Below are 25,817 nucleotides of genomic sequence, written 5' to 3' on the forward strand. Positions count from 1 at the left end.
GAGTGACGGGGCTGAGTCCGTCGAAGAAGAGGTGAGCACCTCGGCGGAAGTTGATGGTGAGGCACCGGGTAGTGGGCCCACATTCTTTACCCCTCCTCAGCTGTCAACTTCGGCGCACTTGACTACCTTTTCCTCAGTCATTCCGGTGTTTGGTCAGCGCCATGCCTCGATCCTTATGACTCCTCCAGTGGAGGCAGATATCCCACGGACAATGACGGAGATGGTCCCGCAGGCAGCGACAGATGTTGTCCCATGGACGGTTGCCGAGTCATTGCCGATGGCTGTAGCGGAGGTGATTCCAGTTGTATCAGCAGATGTCACCGTCGCAGTCCCACCAAGAGCACAGTTGCCACCGCCAGAGTCTGAGCTGCATGTTCGGTTGGAGGTCATTGATTGTGATGCAGTGGTCATCGTTTCATCATCTTTTTTAGCAGAGGCCGAGTCAGCTCTGCTAGTGCCGGAGGAGAACATGGAGCTCGTGCAGCCTGACCAACTGGAGGTGATGGATAGAGCTAGTGAGTTTTTGAGGCAGCAGTTCCGACTCACTCCTGCCAAGCGGGGTTCGTCCATTTAGTCTCCTAGGCGTTCAAGAACATCACTAGCAGTACTAGAGCCTCAGCTTCAGGAGGAGGGAATGCCACATGTCGTGGTTGCGCCAACAACAGAGAAGGCGACACCGGATGTGGGCATGGTTCCCGCTGATGAGGAGGAGAACAATGATGCGGAATGGTCATTGGAGGCCTTCGCCAAGGAGGACTATGGGTCAGATGAGGACAGGTGCCGGGATTACCTTAGGACTATGAAGTCTGCATTGAAGAAGGGACACGATGTGGCAATTCAGGGCCTTACTTGGTGGAGGGAGTGGCACTTGATCAGAGCATATATCCGTGGGATTTGTCCTCGGCGATTTCAGACTTGCTTTTTAGACAGGGGCTGGCCGGCGACGGAGACAACTGAGATGTTGGCAGATTGGGCCATTGAGCTGGAGTTGGGACCCAGTGACACCCCTATGATGAAGCTGGCACATGAGATTGTGGGATTATACAAAGATGTTTACTATGATTGTAGGCGTGCGGAGGCGGATAGGGTTGTAGTAGAGAGATCATTGGCAGCTGAGACTGAGGCCAGACAGAAATTAGCCGCCGACTTGGCCGACCAGCAGGCAGCATGGGCCGTAGAGCGGGCAGCACTATTGACAGATTTGGCAGCAGCGGTGTAGGAGAGGGACGTGGCTAAGCAAGGTACGGAGGCAGCGGTTCAAGATAAGGATGCGGCTGAGCACGAGATGCAGTTAGCTAGGAGGCAGGCCATGGATGCGGCGCTTCCTCTAAAGGAGGCTGTCGAAGTTAATTCTCAGATTCAGACAGATCTCCGCATCAGGACAGAGCAGGTGTATGAGTTACGTCGCTAGCAACACACTTCTGGGACGCCCCCTTCTCTCTAGTATTTCTTCTGTGGTCTGTAAGTTGTCTCCTAATTTTGTTAGTCGTCAGGAGACGACTGTTTTTTTGGGGGGAATGGTGTTAGCCGACTGGATGGTTCCGACGGTGTTTTCTATTTTGTAGTTGATAGGTAAATAGTTTGTAGCAGATGTAATATTGTAGCCGACGGACTCCTTCGAGAAGGTTCGGCGGTAGTATTTATAGCCCGTCTGGGAGCATTGTAAATCATCATTCATCTACTATTGCGAATATTATTATGCTATTATTGTCTATATGCGTTGATTTCTTTACCTGTACGGTAAACATGCCCTAACCTCCTAGTAGAAATGGATTTGTTTTCTCTTTTTGTGATAACTTGGGATGCGGAATGAAAATTACACAAACAATATATCGTTGAAAAACTAGTTTTGAGTGCTTACGTGTGTTGTAAGTCTCTTCATGAAATTGTCTTGTTGGTATTGTTTAATTTTAGTCAATGTCAAATAGTTAGGTACAAGTTTCGAGCTTATAGTTCTTTGCTTATATCTTGGATTTTTGAGGTTCTTGTGGCACTTTGTATATTTTAATTTTTACTTAATTTCAAATAGTTAGGTACAATCTTCAAGGTTACAACTTTTTGCTTATACCATGGATTTTTGAGGTTCTTGTGACTTTATCTTTAATAAATTTAGTAAAATTAATCTTGACCTCATGCTCTAATAACTACAATGAACTGATCTTCAGTCTTAGCTGCATTTTCATTTTCCAAAACATTCACATCCTCAAAAGGATATTCAATGCTTCTATTGATACTAGTATTTCTTCGTGTACTTCTATTTGTGACACTAGTGCATAGTGGAAGCCTATCCCCATTATTTGTTTGGCAAGTTCTCTTGTGGACAACATATGTCGAACTTTCCCTTCAAATTCAATTGGTAATAAAATCAGTTTAGAAGCATCCTTTCAAAAAGTTTATGCATTATTTTCTCCATCATGTATCACTTTCCTATCATATTGCCATGACCCTCCTAACAACACATGGCATGCATCACTTGAAATGATATCACAGCACAGTGCAAGGTTATTAAGTTTATTCTATGGAAAACTTAATTAAACATTTCTTATCAATAGTGATTTCATTTACTTCTTTGAAATCTTGTTCTAAGTAAGGTTTGGGATGTTTTTCATAGTGCCATTTAATCTGTCATTTCTTTAGAAACCATGCTTTCACAACTACCACCATAAATAATAATTTGAGATACCTTTCCTCCTTAGCTGCATCTGCTCTCAAAGATATTGGTTCGAAGCCAAGAATTATTACGACCTTTGGTTTGGTGTGCACTCACTCTTCACTTGGAATCACCATTTTCCTTGTCATTATGAGACTTTCTTTCAAATCTGCTGTAACTTCTCAATTTGCCCCTTCTTGCTTACTTCAATCAGGGTTTTTCTCCTTTGTTCTTCCCTTGTGTGTGATAATAGTTTGGACATTCAAAGTTCAAACACCTTATTACCCTCTTTACTGTAACTATAATAAATGAACAGTTTTTGTAGGTTTTCCCATCTACTACCACCACCGTAATTTGTGCTCTTTGAAATCCTGTTTCTTTCTGTTGGTTTTGATAATCTTGAATGATATTTTCTAATTTCTGTTCTCCTTGAGATGATTTTCCCTACAATGATTAAAATCACCTTGCAATGGAGCTGTCGTAAGCAGCCTTCTGAGTCCTCTGTTCTCTTGAAAACTGTGTGAACTATGCTCAGTTCATCTTGAATAGAGAATTTTGGAACATTTGCATACCTTGTAGGCATTTGTCCATCAGTTTGTTGATGGTGCACACTAATGGACAATTCAAAAAACTCATTTATGTAGCCTTGTATAGTTGATAAGTTTTGCCTCAAATTTTTGGACCTTCAACAAAGTGTTTGTGCATAATCTATGTCTCTCAGCTTCTTCATTTCTTCAATGTCCTAATTTTATCCTTCCCTCTTCTTTTTCTTGTCATGCCCCCACCCAAGACCTCCTCAACCATATCTTTAAAGAAGAATAAATAAATTTGAAAATGCATCGATTTGTGAAGTGAGTCCATTGTACAGCGACTTATAATGGAAAAATATCCATACTAATTGCTTGTGTCAAATAGCTGTATAAACTAACAAATAGAATCCCTCCTAGGATCCAAGTATTGGCAATTAAAAACAGGTGATCAGTTAATAAACAGTGACCCATGTGATTGAGGCATTGGGTATCAAAGACGGCAATTATTAAAAGCAACAATTAGACTGTGGTTACATTTCTTGAACGAGCAATGATTAATATAAAGGAAACAACATTGTTTTAATGAACAGTGATTAAGCTATGCAAACAGCAATCAAACTAGCAGCAACTAAGACACTTACACAACAATTGGTTTGGGTTATGAAAAGGCATTGTTAAGGAAGGTTGTGTACATCCCCGAAGGAAGGTAGCCTTGATGAGTTGTCTCTCTTCAAGTGACATGATTCATAAAGGCTAGAAGACCACAATGGAGGAAGCATCGAGCAGCTCAATTCAATTAGCATCCGTGCTCATAAGGAGCAGACCAAGTTAGAAGATATCAGCAGTGAGGTGCGTAAGATCAGAAATTACTATTTAGAGCAGGCATAGCATTCTTATGATTATCCATTTGTGGTAGGCATGAGATGTATGCTTAGTGGATGCATAAACAACATATTATCTATAACATGTATTTTCTTTTGTGAAATGCTAATCATTCTAGATTTGTAATTTAGTTGTTCTCCCAAGGAAACAATCATGTGTGGGTGACGAAGGAGATACATTTGGGAGAATGGATATAGGGTCCCCTCTGCACCCCAAGTTGGATGTTCTTGTCTATTGTGGGCCAAGGGGTTGAGCCATCTTGGTTGAATGTTAAATGCCCTTGGGCTTAAGTTGTGGATGGCCTCAAGTGACCCTTTTGTTACCTCCTCCAATTCTCGTGATAATTGGCCATGGGAAGTGAGATAAATAATCATAAATGGAATGGAAGGAAATATGCTAGGGAGAAGTCGTAGACATAAGCTCTCCGAATTAAGTAGCCCAGCCCAAGGGATGGATGTTGGAAATATTGTCATTGAGGTCAGAAGGGTTTTCCCTTGTCCATAGACAAGATTATTATGTCAAGTGTCATCAATGTGAATAGAAAAGTGATGTATATCTTGTTAAGGTCAAAGGCCACTAAATCATAGAACAAGTAATAAAGACAATTCATCAAAAGCAGCAATAAAGCAAGATAAATTATTATGAGAGAAGTGATTCTATTAAGGAGTTAAAGATGGCAACTTTATTAATAAATAAATTAATGCAAGTATGATGGATTTAATCAAAAGTAGGCAATCTGTTTTGTCAGCATGATAACCTACTCCCTTTATGGTAGCATCTTAGATATTCAATTAAGATGAAAATTACAAAATAAGAGCAGAGATACAATTTCAACAAATACAGAGAAATATTGGTCATGCAACATGCATCAATTGAGTTACTAATATGCAGCTATCAGTATAAGTCAATGTTAAGCTGCAGTGGTGCATACAATATGATACATCTGACTTCATAAAGAGAAAAGAAATGAAAGATGTACGATTCAAGAATTAGTTGTTCTCAAGAGCGATCCATTATGTTAAAATGTGATCATAAGATGATACGATCACTAATAAGAAGGAAAAGCCCAAGTTTTTAGACAACTAAATTGTGCTGGGTGGATTCTTCACGACAGCAACTAGGAGTGAATGGAATAAAGGAGAGATCAGCAGGAGTGATTAGCTCTCCAGCCAGGTGTTTCTTTTACCTCGAAGGCACAATTGATATGATAGACAATTAAGATAAGACAGTGATTTATCTAAAAAGACTAGCTAACATATTAGGAAAAGAAGTAATAAAGATGGTAGTTATGTTTTAAGAACAGTAATATTTATATTTTAAAAGACAACGATCTCTTTGTAAGGGCACCAATTAAAGAGAAGAGTGAGAACTTATGTTTATTAAATATAAACAAAGACAAAGGCAGTGATCACATAAATGTAAGTCATTGATTATTTTAAAGAAAGTTTATAATCTTAAGGTGGCGGATTTTACAAAGTTTATCTAACAAGAGATGCATCCATTCACTAGGATTGAAAGATATAAGAGATGGTTGTGAATTTGAGAGTAGAGTGAAGATTAGATGGAGTAAGGGCGAGAAATCAAAGAAAGATCTTTTGTGGAGAAATAAGTATGACATAATATAAGTGATGCATTATAAGTATTTATTAAATGACATAACCATTCTAATTGTTGTATTTGTTTTGAAGACTTGTATCCTTTTATAAAGGGTTTAAGATATTAAAGAAATTAAGATTATTGAGGGTGTTGTAAGGAAGAGAATCAAGCATACACAAGGTTGATGCGGAGCGATTAGTAAAGATCATTGACAGATTTGTTATCACATTAATGAGAGAAGCTTATTGTGTGTACTTTGATCAAGTGTATTGTATGATGTGTGTTCTGTTTTAGAGAATATAAAGGGATACACACCAAGTGGGGGATTAGATTTAAGGTATCTTTTACAGCATATTGATACAAGGTTGAAAGGAAACCTCGAGGCATATTCATAGAAATTCAAATTGCATCTACATATTAGTTTGAGAAGAATACTCAAGGAAATTTCAGTTGAGATATCAGAGCTCTTAGATAGCATATTCGGTGAAGATTATAATCATCCATTATCCGCTGTGGACGAAACATAATAAAGGTGGAATCTTAGCAAAAGTGCTTGATGCCTCTAGTGAGTTGTTGCTCATGAAGTGATCTAGATGATTGGTGCTCGCAATCTAAATTAGGGGTTGGTGCCTACAATTCATATGTGGAATTTAATGCTTCCAGTGGGTGGGTTAGTGCTCAAAAACTTAGGAGTTGGTGCCTACATTTTTCTTTAAGAAGAATAATACAAGTGCATTGGTTTGATGTGTTTTTCTTTCATTAGGATTTCTGCCTTAACATTGTGTTACTATGTTCTTATGTGAATGATTGGTGGAATTCAACAAATAATACTATTGTGGTTCATAAACTTTAAGCCGCTAAAAATTATTGCTATATTGATTCCGCCGAACATCCTCTCCCTCCTAGTATAACCGTGCACTCTTCAATTTGTATCAGATTGGTTTCTTTCTATAAAGTCCAATTGGTTGAAGGTAGATAGTGTGAGCACATATTGAAGAAAGAGAAAGGATATAAGGGGAAAACAATTACCAAGGGTGTCAATGACAAACTATGCAATACAAGTGAAAGTGATAAAAGGAACACCATTGGAAATTGATGGCGAGTTCTTTGAAAAAGAAACCTATTTTATATGGAGCAAAGATTGTATTGATTTCATAGAAGTATAGAACAATTGTTGAAGTGAAAAATAGAGGTGACCTTGTGGGTGAAAGAAAGGAAAGGATAAAAGGCGAAGCAAATCTTGAAATGCAGCTAGAAGAAGATGATTCATCTAATTTACATACAATGTTCAAATCATCTAATGTGATGGAGAATTAAAAATATGAATCAAGCAGTAGCATGAGCAATAAATCAAATGTAAAGGAAGATCATTTTGATTGAAAACTCAAAGAAAAATTTGAAACATAGGAAGAAAACTATGTTGATGATGATGAAGTAAATCTTGAGAATGAACTTGATTACACCTGCCATAAGATTGAGAAACTCAAAAAGAGGAATTCAAAGTTAAAATTAGTATGTCAAAAGGACAAGCAAATAAAAGAAAAATCAGAAAAAGTGATCATGGAAGGTGCAAATTGAAAAGGCCAAGTGGATTGAGGAAGAGGTAAGGAATTAGCTAAAAGAAACGGTTCTAAAACACAAGAAGTTGGAACTTGAGATCATCTTTGTAAAGGAGGAATTGGAGAAATCAAATGACACATTTAATCAATGTATCAACTTTAAAAAGACTATTGGAATGTCGGAAAATATCGAGTCTGAAAGATCATCTTTCATCGAGTGTGGACTTAGATTTTAAGAAAACAAGAAGGCTACCAAAGAAGAGTCAAGCTCAAAGGCTATATAACCTCAAAAGAAATCGAGTAAGGAAAAACCAAATGGACATGCTGATAAAGTAGAATAAAATTATGCAAAGTAAAAAAAATATCAAGAGGATAAGATAAGTTTATTAATGTCCGACAAAAGACCACAAAGAGGGTCCAAAGGATTGCTAAATGCAAAACAAAACGCCAACCCATAATAGGGGCACCAAACAATGCTTAAAGAAAAATGTAGACAACAACAAATGGAGAGAATAAGCAACAACAAAAGAGGGAGGGCAAAAAAAATGCCAAAACCACACTACAAAATTTGAACAATAGAGACAAACCTTGTAATAGAAGGATAAGCCAAAGAGATGGCAATGTGAACAAAATGCCTTTGAGACTTCCTGAAAGAGGAAGAAAGATATTGTTGGAAAGAGCTCCTTTGGGGTCTTACAGATCTAGAATGACAAGAAGGGAGACCAAATTGATGCTTTGAATTGCGTGCTGACTTAACCCTTGAGAGGTTTGTGATAAGCTAATAGAGTGTGTGCTAGTAGGCTGCTAATCTTGGACTAAATGATCCAAAAGGAGATAAAGTGCAAGACATCTTTGATTAGTGAACCAGTGGAAAGAGATAAAACCCCCTTGAAAATGCAATGAAACCTCTCTCTGATCTCATAGTTGATAGACAACGAAATATGAAGTGCTCCTCTCTCTTGTCTTCACCGATTTAGCATAATCGAAAAATCCTATTCTTATTGTCCAATTGATGATTTGTCTCAATGCAAAGGTGATGAGAGAGCACTCTAAAGCAAGCAAGGGGAATCTGAAGTGAAAGTGACTATCGGTGCAATAAGTAAGAAGAGTGAATAATGGGCCAATCCTTTGACTCTAAGAAGTGCTCAACATTGAAAATCATCTTAGGGTGAAAATGTTTAGGGGGATTAATCCAATTAGTCTAGATGTATTGCCTGTATATGTTTGTTTTGATACATTTGTTCACTTTTGTAATGTTCCCCTTTTTGTGAGTGTCGTCTTTTAGAGGATTAGCCTATTTCTTGAACCTCAAGCTAATGGAGTTGGTTGGAGGGTCCAAATGGCAAAGCCAAAGGCCAATTTTCACTCTAATGGTCAATTGATGTTTAGGTTTGCTCTTCATTTGAGTTGGATCAATACACTTACTATTTATAGTAGGTGTCTATTTCGGGAAACCCAAGTTCTCTATCTTTAGCAAGCACTTGAACAATTGGGTGGTAGTGTTAAGATTGGGTATCATTGACTAGAGCAGTTTTATAGAGACTCTATTTATAGTAAGTCAATTTAGGCCAATGGCATATTTGAAAAGGCACTTTGGTATGTATAGTAATTGACTCATTTGTTAGTTGGCACAATTTGGTACACTTACAATTTCTAGTAAGTCATCTATCCAACATTGGTATATTTGACATGGCACCTGGAATGGCCTTTGTTCAATGATGGCCCTTGGCACTCTTGTGTTGATCAAGTATTTAGGTATTTACTAAGTAGAGTTACATGAATTAATAGGGATGGGCCATTACTTTTTTTTTTGTACGACAATTGAATCCTACTGGAAACAATGGTTGACCTCTAGCTCCTAATGGGCTAGAGAGATGATGAGTATTATTAAATCTGTAATGTCATTAATAATATTAATTGGTAATGGTTATATTATAAAGTTATTATTTAACTTTGTAAGATGTTATGAAGTGGGGGCCATTATTTTTAATGAAAAGTATGTTGTTATTATGAGAACCTATGGTCAACACAAAAGTAATTATACATGTCTATTATAAAGTGCATTATGTGAATGGGGGGCATGAGATATTATTAAAGAGCTTTAATTGATTGAATAAAGTTGGCGTCTAATGGAGGATTATTAATGAAGTCAAATACGCAACAAAAGCAAAATAAATTTAAGTCATTAAAGTGACTTGTGAGGGAAGATTTATGGTGGAAATATTATGAAAACCAAGGAGAGAAATCAAACTATTAAGCTATTGATTATTTTCTTAAAGCTCTTGGGAGTTGTGTGCGTGAATCCCAGGGTTTTATCATTTCCAGCACTGGAGGATGTTAATTCTCCATTTTTTGTGAAGTTGAATTATTGTTTATTTAGTGGGCTTCATTGAAAGGTCCAGATTGTGCAAATTGATCAGAGGTTTTGGAAGAGTGAGTAATATTTCAAGGGTAAATCTGTAGGAAATTATAGCAGCGATTAATTGACTGAAATTTGTTGAATTCAGAGGCTACATTGGTGCCAACTGGAGAAGAAATTTAGAGAAAACATAACAGTTTGAAGGCTGAGTTTGAAAGTCAATTCTAGAATTTGTCAATGCCATTTGTGTACATAACTGCATTCGTTTGTCTTAGAATTTGTCTGCTGCTTCCTTTTAGAGGTATTCAAGGCTTGTATTACTCTTAAATTATTTGGGTATTGTTGATATGGATAATTAGGGATATTTTATCAACTAGGTTGTCGATATTTTGTGAAAATAAGTGATATAAAATCTGGAATTTTCAGATTTATATTCCATATGCATTGTCCAAATTTGAGTTGAAATTATTATTGTAACATATTCAATTTTTCTGCTATATTGTTGTATCAAACATTGCAAATATACAAAATAACATAATATCCAAATCAAAGGGAAGCAAAATGTAGAAGAGTAAATATTTTATCAAGTGTGGGATTGTACAAATTCATACTAGACATTAGGAGGTGGTGAGGGGCATCAAGAAAATATTGTGAGGGACACAATTTATCTGAATCAGGGTAGTGGCCTCAATGTACCAATTGCACACATGACCTGGAGTAATAGAAGCAACAATAGACTTAAAGGAGCAGGTTGCAAGGGAGTACTTGTGGCACTCCTTACGAGAGTCAGCAAGCTACAAAGGCAAGGAAAAAATGAAACGAGATCAAAGACAACCCCAAGCCTAAAGGTGTGGGCCTAAAATTTGCCAAAATAATATTATGTAAAGTGGATTGCATGCACTTGATGATGTGTTAGAGAAGCACAATTTGAACCCATTCAACAGAAGCCCAATCAAGCTACAATAAGGAAGGTCTCCAAACAACAGAGCCATGAAGACCAATAGGTTTGGTCAAAGAGTTTATGAGTGCCAACATGGATGTGGCGTCTTGAAAGTGATTTTCGTAGCACTTTCTCTCAAGAATGACCAAAGATCCATGCTACAAATAGATGCGCAATTGGAGGGAAAACCTCAAGCTTTAAACAGGGACTCGAGAGCTTAACCCCCACAAACTTGTAAGAAGAAGAGAACTCAACCTCAACCCTTATGAAGGAAAAATACAACTGAGAAGTCTTGAGATAGTTGAAAACCATCATGCTATTTCTACCCAAATTATCCGTTAACTTTTATAAATCAATAAAGGCTGCAAGACCATCAAGTTGTCTTTATAAACCCTCCAGAGAGGAGATCAAAAGAACACCACCAACAAAAAGCAATATATTAATTAGAAGTTGGTGAAGTAGGCACCTATCCTCAACATGGGAGTAATCTCGAAAAAACTCCTCTAGTACATCACTAGAGATACCAAACAAATTAGGAGAGAAAGGGTAGACCTATTTAACTCCAATGGTGCTCCTGGTGAAATCAAAGAGCCTGTGGTGGTCCTAATATGAGCTATGACTCTCTCATAAATTCTCTTGATAGTCATAAGGAGAATCTCAGATATACCGGCACAGAGTTTGTAGAATAGAGCCATTCTTTGAACAAAGTCAAAATCCTTGCAGAAGTCCATAAAGCAGTAGTAAATCTTCAAGGAGTGATCCCTAGCCTCCTCAATAATAGTCCAAAGTATCAAAATGTGGTCAATTGTATCATAATCAAGTTTAAAACCTACTTTCTCTTGAGCACAAATGCATCGTTGATCTAGCTCACTGGAGAGAATGTTGTGTAGTATCGTGGCATACAATTTAGTGAAAGTACGGCCAACCATGATGGTCTTGTAATCATTGGGATTAGAAGTGGGGTCCGATTTGTGAATTAGATGAATGATATGGTGTGACCAAGGGGGGAACCTTGTATGAACCACATGGTTGAAATGGTTGGATACATATGAGGCTAGGATAATAAATCCGTGCTTGAAGAACTTTGTCTGAAACCCTTCCTTACTAGTAGCCCTACTACTCTTTAAAATTCTAATAGCTTCCTTGATGTTCATATGAGTGAAAAGATGACTGAGAGGGTGAGGGGACACGGATGAGGGGTTGGTTGGCGATATCATAAAGTGAGGAAGTATGGGTGACCAAAGAGCTGTAATCTAGGTTTTTTGGTAGGAGGGGAAGGGGGTGCACAAAAAGGACTTAGGGGAATGGATGAGATAAGCATGAAGGACTCATCTATATTGGAAAATGAAGAGGCGTTTCATACAATGGAGAAGATGGTGGTAAGACGTTTTCAACCTAGTGAAGGAGGGGCGATGATGGGCAAAAGAAGAATGTAGGACTCAATGGTGGGCTTTACAGTCCTCATCATGTCATTTGTTCATGGGAAAAGTGTTCTTCGACGTGGAGGGAGGAAGATGGGGGTAGTGGAATGAGGAAAGGATAAAAGGGTGACATCCCAAATAGAGGTCGAAAGGAGGTCAAACTTGGCATTGATGCACACCTGAGAAAACACATAGGCACAGGGGAGAGAGTTGTCTAAGGTGTGGGTTACAAGGTTGTGGTACCCTTAGTCAAAACCAAAAGTGGTACAAGGGGGAAAGAATTGAGAGGGCAAGCGACAGGAGCAGGAGATGGTGGGTAGAGGGGAGGGGAGAGATGACTTGGATGGAGAGACAAAGCTGAGCATGATTAGCAAGAGGGATGAGGTTGATGAAGAAGTAGTAAATGTAAGGAATGACTGACTGACTGGAGAGGACATAATCAACCACACTTTCACCATTATACTGAGGCTTGCATGGGAAAAAACGAGAACTTGAGGATGAAAGTAAGCCATTCAGAACCATTAGAGTAGAAGACTCACAGAGTTAGATGAGATGTCGGCCATACTTCGTAAAAGGTCCCATAACATTATTCAAGAATCTCTAAAGCCTCAAAAAGGCCGGATCCATGACCTCAATACTCATGGTGTCAGTGGACTTACGGTGAAGGGTTGTGAGCAACTTAGGCCCGTGCTTTAAAATCAATAAGAATGATAAATTTCCTAGTAAAGGAAAATTGGGAGATGCTATCGTATAAGTCATAATAGGGGTCATTGATGGGAGCATTGTGAACAACATACGTAGAAGAGGATTGAGCAATTTGGCAAACCCCAATGAAGATGTCTCAGAGGCGGTGTAGAACATGACAAAATCAAGGGGAATTGCCAATGTTCCCCTTCATGATTCATGACATGGCTTAATCGCCTCCTTTGTTCTTAAAGCCTAGTGGTTGTATCAGGCATTGATAGGTCGATCATTTGGTTCAACGACAACTCTAGCTTGGAACAAGTGATATCATAGCTTGGTCACAGGTTTGAAGCTCCTTGGGTAACACTGAGGGAGGGATTGTTGGACTAACTGCCAACGTTCCTCTTTGGGATTCGTGACATGGCTTAACTACCTATTGTGTTCTAAAAGCCTAGTGGTTGTATTGGGCATTGACAGGTGGATCTTTTGGTGCAACGACAACTCTAGCTTGTAACAATAAGAACCTACTTGAATCATCTAAAATCATAATTGAATTCCAAACTCGAAAGTGATGACTAACAAGGTAGGTGGCCCCATAGTAACCACAAACCTTGCTACATCTTCTAGCTTCGAGGTTGTAAGAGGGATGCCAATGAGAATTTGTGATACTAAGAAGAGGGCATGCAACACTTTTGCAAGTTTCCATGAGGAATAGGAGATTAGAAGAGCCTAAGGCATTATATAGTAAGCTTGATGGAGACCAGAAAGTCCCATTAGCATTCTAGGAATTGAGTTGAAGAGGAAACAATCCATTTAGATAATTTTGTCAGACCAAATCAAGAATTAACCATAGAAGGGAAAGGGGTCAACCCAATAATGTCTAACATCATAAAATAAGTAAAATAACTCTTTCTAATTTTAATGGGATAGGGAAGGTTGTCGTTTGTTCATGGGCCACCTACCCCTTAACCACATAATAGAGGAAGATGCCATCAAATTTACTATCCTATATTTAAAGGGGTTTTCTCACAATTGGTGGCACCATGATCTGATTACAAAGTCATCAAACAAAGCATGCTATGATGACTTCAACAAACTCATTGAAAAGTTTGATTAGAATCATCCAGAGAGGTATTCTAAAGAATTAATCCAATTAGGGCAAAAGGGTACTGTGGAGGACTATGTGATAGAATTTCAAAAGCTCTCTATCATGATCCCTAGAATAATTGAAAAGAGCCTCATGTACCTATTTATGGAGGGATTGTCATAATCTATCTGAGGTCTAGTAAGCATCTTGGACCTTACCAGTTTTCAAGATGCAATACTGAAATTCCTATGACTCAATACCCACTAAAATGAAGGATAAAGGGTACTCTAAAAATATGTCAACAAGGGATAAACCCTTTTATAAGGAAGACAACCATATGAAAATATTTCCTCTTAGAGATGTCTGCGAAATTTTTTAAAGTGAAAATCTATGGTACAAATGCAAGGAAAATTGGGAGCATGTGGATGCTTTTAAGGGAGAAGAATCCGAGTTCAAAAAATTGTGCATCACTTGCAAAGAGAAATAGAATTTGGGACATTATGTGGGGAAAAAGAAGCCAAGTACGCAATATAGAGGGATTGTTTACAAGGAAGCTAGAGAAGAAGAAAAAAAGAAAGGGAAAAATAAATCCAAGGAAAAGAAAACACTAGTATGAAGATGACCCCAAAAGCATGCATTCAAAGAAGCAAGGACAATAAAAAATGGTGATATTTAATTAGACAATTTTAAACAAGATGTCTTAATAAGGGAGCAAATCTAGTAGTTGCTGCACCCTTATTTGCTTAAGATCTAGAATCAAATTATCCAACCAATCTCAACAATGATATGAGTTATGTTAACCCGAGGTCTCTTCAGAGAACCCCTAAGGTGCCTCTAGTTAGTGAGGGGAGACTTTTTCGTATAACATTGCAGATGTGTGTCATGCATATTATCTTCATCTTGATATATAAGTTATTCTTTTAATGTTAGAAGATATCTATGAAATTATGCAAACATTGGTACAACCAAATTAAAGCTAGCTATATTACAAGAAGAATCTAAAAATTACAGATTTTCAATGTTAGTTTAGGGGTCCTTGCATCAAAAGAGATTTAGTTAAACTATCACAACCAATCTCAGGAAGGGTGGATTTTCAAGGCCTCACCTAATACCTAGTCAATTGTTCTTATAAGAAATAATACATAAAAGTTTTAAAATGCATCAATTCATTAAGTGAGTCCACCATTGAGCAACACATTATGGAAAAACATCCATATTAATTGTTTGTGGGAAAGAGTTGGATAAACTAACAAATAGCATCTTTCCCAGCAATCCAATTATCAACAATAAAAACCAGCAATTAGTTAATAGACAACAATCCATGTGAATGAGGCATTGATTATCATAGATAAAATACAACGATAATTAGAAGCGACAATTAGACAATGGTTCCATTTTAAGGACAATGATTAATATGAAGGAAACAACTCTCTTATTATGAACAGCTATTACGTTATGGTAACAACACTTGAACTAATAGTGATTTAGATACCTAAATGCAGCAATTGGTTTGGGTTATGAAAAGGCATTGTTAGAAAAGGTTGTGTGCATTCCTTAATAACAAAAATCTCCAAGAGTTGTCTTCCTTCAAGAGATATGAAATTAAAAAGGCAAGAAGACTACAATGGAGGAAGAACCAGACAAATCAATTCATTTAACACTGGTGCTCATGAGGAGCAGATCAATTCATAAGATTAACAGCGATCAATCACATAAATTAAATAAGATCAGAAATTACTATTTATTGCATGCAATAGCATTCTTATCCATTTGTGGTATGCATGATATTATCTAACATAAAATTTCTTATGTGAAATGCTAATCATTCTAGATTGTTAATTTATTTATTCTCTTGAGGAAACAATCTTGTGTGGATAAGGGGAATGAGATGCATTTGGGAGAACTGATATAGGGTTTCCTCTAAGCAGCCCATCCCAAGTTGGACGGAATTGCCTTGGATTCTCATATCAGTTGTGGGCCAAGGGGTTGAGATGTCCTGGCTGGATGCTCAACACCCTTGGGCTTAGTTGTGCATGGTCTCAAGCAACCTTTGTGTTACCTCCTCCAACCCCATGATCATTGGTTGTGGGAAGTGAAATAAATAATCATATAAGTAATGGAGGGAAATACGCTACGGATAGGTGATAGACATAGGTTCCGTTGAATTTAGTAGCCCACCATGTGATGTTCTTTCCACTTGTGGGCCAAGGGGTCTGTTGACTTGGTTAGGCCCTGCATGCCCTTGGGTGTAATTTAGTTGAATAGTTTCCAACTATGGCTTGGGTGCCTAAATTAAGAACAATCTTCCTTTGTGACCCGGGTCCCTCAAATTAAGTAGCCCACCCCAAGGGATAGTGTTGTCTTGGGATCTTCTTTCTTCTTTTTGGCCAAGGGGCGAGTTGTCTTGGTTAGGTGGTCTGTGCTTTTGGGTTTGTTTGGGCTGAATAATGATCCTCTATAACTCAACTTCTCTCAAATTAAGTGGAAAAAGGAAATAGAATCAAAGCAGAAGAATAAGCTATGATGAAGAAGATCTTGAATGCATCTGATCAAAGAAGAAAGGACAATAAACAAATGTAATTGGACAATTGAAATCAATATAAGTTAATAAGGGGCTTTGGCATGCGGGAGCAAATCTAGCAGTTACTACACCCTTATATCCTCAAGATCTAGAATCAAATTGTCCAACCAATCTTAACAATATAAATTGCAATATGTCAATCTGACATCTCTCAAAGAATCCCTAAGGTTCTCGTAGTCAATGAAGGGAAACATCTTTGTAGAACGTTATATGTGTCATGCTCCTAATTCCTATCTTAATATATAAGTTTTTGTTTTGAGGATATCTATGATATTATGCAAACACTGGGACAACCTAATCGAAGCTCTAATTATATCACAAGAAAATTCCAAAGGTAACAAATCTTCAAGGCTTAGTTTAGGGTTCCTCGCATGTAATAACCCCCTCAGCCAGTTAGGCACCAACTCCGTTTACTGATCACTAACTAAGCATTTTATCAAGCACTTGGCACTCACGCGCTGACACTTTCTCATGTTACAGGATATAACTATGTTTTCTTTTAATTGTATTAGTTAACTGCTCATATATATTCAGACAACCATCATTTGCATTCCCAACTCTTTTAATTATAAAATTTGCATACACAACTAAACTGAGATATTTTATTAGAATATTGATAAACTGTTTGAAGGAGCAATTCCCTCTTTATTTGTAATCTCATCACAAATTGCATTAACTGAACACTATACGAATATTTGTGATATGTAACATAGAACCCGATTGGTATCATTTTCCCTTCAGCTGCTCCTTGCCATTTAGAATCGCAGCTAATGTAAGAGTTCCATACAGACAGATATAGCCACGATTGGGTGCCAAAGATGAGCTTTTCAAATGCAGAGATCAAACGCAGGTGAGAGAAGTGATTCAACAGCAGATCGTACTCCAGTTCAAGGTGCTGAAATGAATATCAATGCAGTCCCAATATCCCCGACTTCCATGGAGCAAACAGGCATTGGATTGGAATTGCAACTGCTAGCAGATTTAGGCAGAAATGATGCTCAGATTTGCAACTATTCCCAGCAACTTTAATCAGTAATCCCAGGCGTGGGAAATGCTGCTTGAGGAAGCCCTCAGGTTTGGCGTCTAAGTGCAGAATTCTCACATGCTGAACAGTAATAATACATGCCAAATTCCCTTAACAGTCTAATGCCAAATTGCAGAGGTAATTCACAATACTTTGAGCTAAACCAACATCCAGATTTGTGAACTCTAAATCAGAATTTCAAAATACCAAAAATCAGAGATAAGAATTAGCAATCTCTCCAGAATATATTTGCCCTCTCAGCCAGAGTCATTACAGCAAGAGAAGTTCAAATAAATCAAACCACCAAAGACTTCTTCCAAGGAACAGGATTCACAGAAATGGAAGATGCAATGCTCAGAAATTGATCCACAATACTTCAGCTGTGGAGTCAATGCACAACTCAAAACTCCAAACCCTTCTACATCAGCAAGGGCTTTAAAAATCAGAACCTCAGAAAATGTCATCCAGACAAAAAGAAAATAAGATATTGGATTCCTTTCTCCTGAAATGGGCTCATATTTAACAAGGTTTCAACTTCACTTAAGAAGCTTCACCAACACAACATCTTTGTTTAACATTATTATATTCAAGTGCTATTATAATAATGAAATTTTAATAAATAATTAATAGATATATACCCGTTATAAATAGCCCATCCAATGTAGGTGACGATCAACTGTCAGCATCACCATTTGCACAGCCAAATATGGCAACTGCCTGAATTTGACTTACTAATAATAGTAAGTCCACAACTGAGACCCTCAAAACACCCTGTCAGCTCACGAGGGTCACTATAATGAACTGACTCAATCCACTACAGACGCTTTCCAAAAATGGGGACATTACATCACATTAGAAGAGATTTGGTTAAATTGTCATTGCTCGAGGACAGCCAATCTCAGGAATGGGGGACTGTCATGCCCCTGCTCAATACCTCCTCAACCATTCTTATAAAAAAGAATATACAAATTTCAAAATGCGTTGATTCTTGAATTGAGTGCATTATAGAGCAACTCATTATGGAGAAATATCCATACTAATCGCTTGTTTGAAAGAGTTGGATAAACTAACAATTAGCCCAGGGATCCAAGTATCAGCAATTAAAAACCAGTGATCAGTTAATAGACAATGATCCATGTGAATGAGGCATTGATTATATTGTATAGAAGACGGTGATTATTAGAAGCAAAACTTAGATTGTGACTCCATTTTAAGGAGCAATGATTAATATGAAGGAAACAAGATTATTATCATGAACGTTTACTAAGTTATAGCAACAACCATTAACCCAACAGTGATTAAGACACTTAAATGCAGTGACTGATATGGGTTATGCAAAGGCATTGTTAGGAAAGGTTGTGTCGATCCATTATGACAGAAACCTCCAAGAGTTGTCTATCTCCAAGAGATGTGAAGTTATGAAGGCAAGAAGACAACAATTGAGGAAGTGTCAAGCAAATTAATTCAATTAGGATCATTTCTCATAAGGCGCAAATCAATTCATAAGATATTCTCGAAGATATTAGCAACCAGACACTTAAATCAAACAATATCAGAAATTACTATTTATTGCTGGCAATAGCTTTTTTATTTATTTGTGGTATGTTTGAGATAGTGTATGCATGACGAAGATATTATCTAATATATAATATCTTATGTGAATTGCTAATCATTCTAGATTCTTAATTTATTAATTCTCCCAAGGAAAGAGTCATGTCTGGATGGGGAAGGAGGTGCATTTGATAAATCTGATATAGGTTCTCCTCTAACTAGCCCACTACAAGTTGGATGGGATTAATTGCCTTGGTTGGATGTTCCTAATAGTTGTGGGCCAGATTAGTCGAGATGTCTTTGTTGGATGTTCAATGCCCTTGGGCTTAGTTGTGGATGGCCTTAGACATCCTTTGTGTTACTTCCTCCAAACGCATGACTATTGGTTGTGGGAAGTGAAATAAATAATCATGAGGAATGGAAGAAAATAAGCTACAGAGAGATGGTTGACTGACATGGGCTCCCGCAAATTAGGTAGCCCAAACCACGGGATGAAATCAGTATGGGATGTTTCTGCTGCTTGTAGCCAATGGACGAGTTGTCTTTGCAAGGCCCTGAGTGGTCTTGGGCTTAATTGGGCTGCATAGTGTTCCTCTATGACTTGGGCTCTCTTAAATTAAGTAGCACATCCCAAAGGATGGGATCATCACAAGATTTTCCTTCCACTTGTAGACTAAGGGGTGAATTTTCTTGGTTAGGTGGTGCACCCCTGGGCTTAATTGGGCTGAATAGTCTTCCTCTATAACGCACATTTCCACATATTAAGAATCATCACAGGATGTTGGTTTGCTTGTGAGCCAAGTGTCGAGTTGTCTTGTTCAGGTGTTGTACAGTCTTGGGCTTAGTTGAATTGTCTTGGTCAGATTTTAAAGCTTTTACTATTAACCTTTCAATAAATCAACTTTAAAGACATGATAAAATTATGAATTAGAAAGTGATTTAGGTACATACACAGGCATTTATCAATCAAATTAGTACAAAAGAAAATTTGTGTTGAACGCAGGAACATTTTAAATATATAAATATTCTGAAGCATTTAAATACACAATGCTCATGGATTATGATATCTATGACATCTAAAAACAAAATTCACAACATCAAGAGGGTAGCTTGCATCACCCAACAGTGAGACACCAATATCAGTAGCCATGTGTGGGGTCTTGGCCTTGTAACTTGGCAAATTTATAGCCGTTTCTACATCCATAGTATCATTACTTAGGATTAGGATTGACTCAACAAACCAATAATATGAAAGTAATTCAATTACTTGGGATTATTTGGGAAAACGTTGCAAGAATGAAATAAGATGCATTTTACATGCTTCATGGCTTAAGCTGATTTTTTGTCGTTTTATTTTCAAAACTAGATACATGGTTTGGGGTTGCCCACAAGTAGTGGGCTCAAAGGGCAGCACCCTTTGTGTGGTTTGCTGACAGCTTTTCTGTCTCAATGTAGGGTGGAGTTGAAGGGCAATGCCCCTATCACCAGGCCCATATTAAATTTTTTGAGACTAGACATGCCTTTGGCACACACGACATCTTTCACAATTTAATTACTTTTAACCAATGTTGTAGTGGGGTCGAATGCCAATGCTTCTTCTGTGCTCCGTCTTATAATATACAGTGGATTGAGGGGTTGAGCCTCTGCCCTAAAACTTAAATCCTAATCTTTGTGACCACACAAACCTTATGGTAGATGCAGTTTTAAAAAATTATATTGCTTTTGACCAAAAAAATAGCATTTATCAGGCCTTGACTATGTTTGCTGGTTTTTGTTTCAATAGATTTATTTAGCTTCAAATTTTTCTTCTGGAGTTTGGTTGCAAATGGAGTGAATATCATTTTGAAGTGCTAAAGACCATTTTATGTGTTTTAGACTTGTTTTGATTATTTTGGGTAACTTTCAGCTTGACTATAATGGTCAACTTTGACAGACAAGACTCCCTTTTATTGTGTCTTTGGAATTTGATTAGACCAGTTTAATTTTTGGAATTTCTGTGTCTAGATGAGTCATTTAACTTTGGTTCAACATACATATTTATATGTTGGAATTAGTAGTTACCTTCTGCTCCATGTGTGGCAACAATCTCTTTCTTGTGTCTGGTAGGTGCTAAAGTCAGGTGATAGATATTTTTAATCACTCGGCTGGTTAATAAAGGGTCCCTTGGTTGTGCCTTTTAAAATTATTTGATGGTTTTGCCCTGTACCATTTTTTTGCACTACTGTTAAAATAATTTTGGATCAGGTTTAGTACTGTTAACCTTGTGTTGGGTGGTTTTTTGCAAATATATATACTATAAAATGGCTTCAATTTGAAGTTTTCTGGGAAAAATTGCACAGGTGACGTCTCTTGGTGGTTTGAATGCCTCAACCTCATTTGTTGGAAAAGCAAATCCTCTTAATCGCATACCACCAAAAAGGAAGACAGAGCTGCATCATGCTTTATGCAATATGCTTTCAAGTATTCTTGCTCCAGTTGCAGATGGAGGCAAAGCACACTGGCCACCGTTGGGTGTTGAATCAGCATTGGCATTATGGTATGTAGCTGTAGCTCGGATTCGGGTGCAGCTCGTGCATTGGATGGAAAAACAAAACAAGCATATTATAGTGAGTGGCATAGAAAAATGATTTCATCTTCCATGATTTGTTTCTATAATCCTCGAGTATTACTTGGCATTGTTTCTTAGCGTCTTTTACCCAAATTATGGTAATAAAGTTAAATTCCTTTTTTATCTTAAATTTGAATGCATCAGGAGTGTTACCAATGTATTACTTATTGTCATGTTGGTGCAGGTTGGGTACCCCTTAGTGACTCTTTTGCTGTGCCTTGGTGATCCCCATGTTTTTAACAGTAACTTTGGTCCTCACATGGAGCATTTGTATAAACTTCTTAGAGTAAGATTAGTACCCAATTTTTTTGATTAAATGGTCAGATTAGACTGCTTGCAGATTGTTCGTTTGAACTAGGATGAAAGAGTTTTAATCTATATTCAATTGATATATCCTTGTGGCTTCTGTTGTTTTTAATACTTCTTAACATTTATAAAGGATGATTTTAATCGGCTATACCATTAAAATTTGAACTGTTTCCAATAAAATTGGGTTTTATCTCTTTTATGTCATACACTTTTTAGCAATTATTGTGTGCTGAATCTCACAGGAAAAAGACAAACGATCCATGGCTTTGGATTGTCTTCATCGAGTTGTACGATTTTATTTAAATGTTTATGCTGATCATCAGCCCAAAGATCGTGTATGGGATTATCTTCACAGTGTAACATCGCAGTTGTTGGCATTTTTGAAAAAAGGTTCTCTTACACAGGATGTGCAGCATGATAAACTCGTTGAATTTTGTGTTACAATAGCAGAAAGCAACCTAGATTTTGCTATGAATCACATGATATTGGAACTGTTGAGGGCAGACAGCTTAAGTGAGGCAAAGGTTATTGGCCTTCGGGCTCTACTTGCTGTTGTTATTTCCCCCTCAGGACGTCGGGTTGGTTCGGACGCATTTCGTTGTGATGATGTTCACTTTTCTGCAACATCATCTTTACGGGGGTCAGTTGCATTATTAAGTTCATCTTCAGGTTCTGGAGTTTCTGTCTCACCTCGAAACTCATATTCTATGCTGTCTGCAAGTCCTGTATCTTCTGACTTGGGTATTACAGCACGTGACATAAGCCAATACATTCCAAAGGTTAAGCATGCTATTGACACTATACTGAGAGTATGCCATGGCACATACTCGAAGGCACTGCTGACATCATCAAAAACTACAACAGGTAACATTGTTGTCCTTATTATCTGTAATCTAATTAAAGAAGCAGTTAACTGTCTGATTCAGAAGTCAGGTTTTGAGTTTCACTTTGTTGGATTGTTAAATATATAATATGATAGAAGATTTGGTGTTGAACTAAGTACTTCTTTGATACTTAGAAGGAAACTGGTCTCACGATTTAAATCTTATCTATTACTTTAGAGATACTCTTTGAAGATGCATTGTAAAATATGACCTGGAACAGAGTCTAACTTCACTGATTTTACTTCACAAACACAGACATGCATGATTTATAATCAGATGCAACCATTTCAACTGTGCTTGAGATTGCAAATTATAGCGTTCAGGTTTAATACGGATCAGTATTATCTGAAGATTTTCGATGTTAACCTTCTTGGCTAGGAAACAACACAGTAGATAAAGGATATACTCAATGAGGTGCTTTATTTGTGTTCTTCAATGTTATAGACCTTTTTCTCTTGCTCTCTCTATTTGGCAAATGAAACTTTTGAAATTCAGTGGTCAATAAATATTGCTTGTTTGTGACTCACTTTAATACTAAGTTTGATACCATGTGTAAACATACAGAGAGACGGATGATAATGTTAAAATCTGAAAAGGACCATTGAAGTCAACGGGACTAAAAATTAGAACTAATTACAATGCCTAGTCAACATTATTAAAAGGATGGTAACATTGTATGTATTCTTTCTGGGATCGATTGTGTAAAAGATTTTTAGCACCAACGTTTCAAATTATACTACATGATCCATCGTTAGGATGCAAGAGAGCAAAGGAATATGAAAAATTTAGATTGCATACTGAGGTAGGAATAAAAGAGAACGGAGGGAGAGAGCAGGTAGAAACGAATGCTAACATGTATTATTCCCAGTTTTTTCACACCAGGCCAACCTCGTAACTCAATTTTGTGAAGTCTCTAGAGAGACAAAATTGTAATAATGGTTACAAAGGCATTGATAGTCAACCATTTTAAACATCTTCAAGGATGCCTTCAAGGTTGCTAGGTGGTGATGGAGCCCAAAATTCTAGTCTTCATTTCTGATCTTGAAGAGTGAGTAAATATGAAATCTGGAGCAAGAAGGGATTCGGAAATTTATGTTCACATACAGAACTTGCTCGACAGAGGACGCAGTCATGACAAAATATTACTGATATCTGAGATAATTACACATATTGTCCATTCAACATACCTGGGCTTGCTGTCTCTGTTCAGTGCTGATTCAGTAATAAAATCATGCAAAGTAGCTTGAAGTTTATATCAGAAGAACAATGGAGAGGTAGTAACACAAAATTATTATTGAAGGAACCAATGATGTTGTGCATTAATACGAATAGCTACAGTATGAATGTATTGTAGTAGCAACACGTATATACACTGTGGAACGAATAACAGTAATGTTTGGAGTCCTTAGTATGTATGAACTCAAGTCCCATGAACACATTACCAAGAACTAGAGAATATGGCTTGATGTGCAGATTCCAGAACAGACGTGAGTCTCAGAGGCTGGTGTCTGTAAAACCAATGGGACCTTGTCAAGTTCAACTCCTCCAGATAACTCTGATTTGAAGAAAAAGTCAGTTGTAGCAGGAAAAAGCACACAATCAACAGATACAACAGAGGGTTCCCAAGGGCATCATCCAGATTTGAATAAGGTAGGAAAGAAAGCTCTCCCCAGCAGAGGAGAAATTAATATGGATAATGGTGTTCAGAATCCTAAGTCCATAGAAAGTACAGATGGCCATGCTTCAAGTATAAATAAAAACAATTTTGGATTACAGACTCAAGGAAATCCTCAGGTTATGAAATCAGACTCCTCCAAGGTAGCAGAAATAAAATACCATGAAAAAGATTCTGTGATCATGATTCCAGAGAGAAAGAAGATGAAACAAGCAATTCAGGGCATTTTGCCACTCAAAAATATACCTTTACTGATGTTAAACATCCAGGAGAGAATAAACAGTTAACACCAGAAGGTCTAGTAGATGATGGTTTTGAAATTATTAATGTCTCTGAAGCTTATACATATTCCCTGACCAAGGTGGCTAATTCAGGCTCCCCCATTTCCAAGCAATTAAATCAACGAAGAAAGTAAAAAATGATGCCCATACAAAGAGAATGAACTTGCTAAAAAGTTTCACAGATGGTGATACTAAAAGAGACGATATGACAGGAGCCATTTGGAATGATGCAAAAAAGGTTCATGCGATGGAAAGGCCAGTTAAATCTGAAAGTCCCGATGAAGCTTAAACAGAGTAAAGAGTCTGCTTTTGCAGATGAATGAAGTGTCCAGTTCGAAGTTTCTCTGGTTATTGCAGAGGAAAATCTTTTTTAATGAGACTGGAACAAATACGATCATGAATGAATATCGTATTTCATCCACATAACAAGAAACAAACATTAATAGAGGATCGCAGGAAGTTTTGTTTTTTCTTGATTATGCATTTGATTTATGTTGTGAGCTTTTTCGCAGGTTTTGAGCATGTACGGGAAGGAGTTTGTTTTTTGCGTTGAACTCCCGATGAGCCCACACGTCACCAATTTGGAGGCACATCGACTCGACATCAGAAGCAATCAAAATGCTCATGCCAGTATTGGGATGTCTTATTCTATACCAAATATCAATGCCTTCGGATTGATGGAGAATCACCCGAGTTCAAGATTGTATGCCTGAAGAGGATGCGATGATTTTCCAGATGTCAATTATAGCCACAGTGACCCTAAATCACATTCTATATTTGATCTGAGTATCTTGTGGAAAACAAAGTGGAATTCACAATTTCCTCAGAGTCATAACTAGAGATTACGATCTGAAGGAAGAAGTTGTAAAGTGGATAGAAGTTGCATAGAGAAGCATCCACGGGAACAAAGGAAATACTACCCAATCTTATAACCTTTGGAAATTATTTTGATCATCGGTTATATTGGGGTATAATTAACCATATTTAATGTTTAATGTTGGTTAGTTTTTTATTATGAAAGGGTGCAAGGTTTGGAAAGGCAACCGAAACCCTTCAGCTCTTTATCAATATGTGATGAAAAAATCAAACAAGACACAGTTCACTATTTTCCAAAAACTCTCTGCATTCTTGGCTTATATGTTATTAAAATCCCTTCCTTGAAAAGATTGAAGTTGAACTAAGCTATTGGATATTGA

The 25,817-nt window shown here is 37.4% G+C and overlaps 1 protein-coding gene across 1 annotated transcript in view; it reads left to right on the forward strand.

The window, feature by feature from the left end:
- Window positions 1–25,817, forward strand: part of LOC149542921 (ARM repeat superfamily protein) — a 232,740-nt gene that overhangs the window by 168,948 nt on the left and 37,975 nt on the right. The window contains exons 8-10 of the mRNA XM_089797837.1: window positions 21,204–21,470; window positions 21,657–21,758; window positions 22,024–22,645. Of these exons, the coding sequence (XP_089653963.1) occupies window positions 21,204–21,470; window positions 21,657–21,758; window positions 22,024–22,645 (991 nt within the window). The remainder of the gene's footprint in view (window positions 1–21,203; window positions 21,471–21,656; window positions 21,759–22,023; window positions 22,646–25,817) is intronic.

This window comes from Cupressus sempervirens, chromosome 8, assembly GCF_028749045.1.
Source record: "Cupressus sempervirens isolate cs-2001-9-10 chromosome 8, ASM2874904v1, whole genome shotgun sequence".
In the NCBI taxonomy this organism is placed as follows: domain Eukaryota; kingdom Viridiplantae; phylum Streptophyta; class Pinopsida; order Cupressales; family Cupressaceae; genus Cupressus; species Cupressus sempervirens.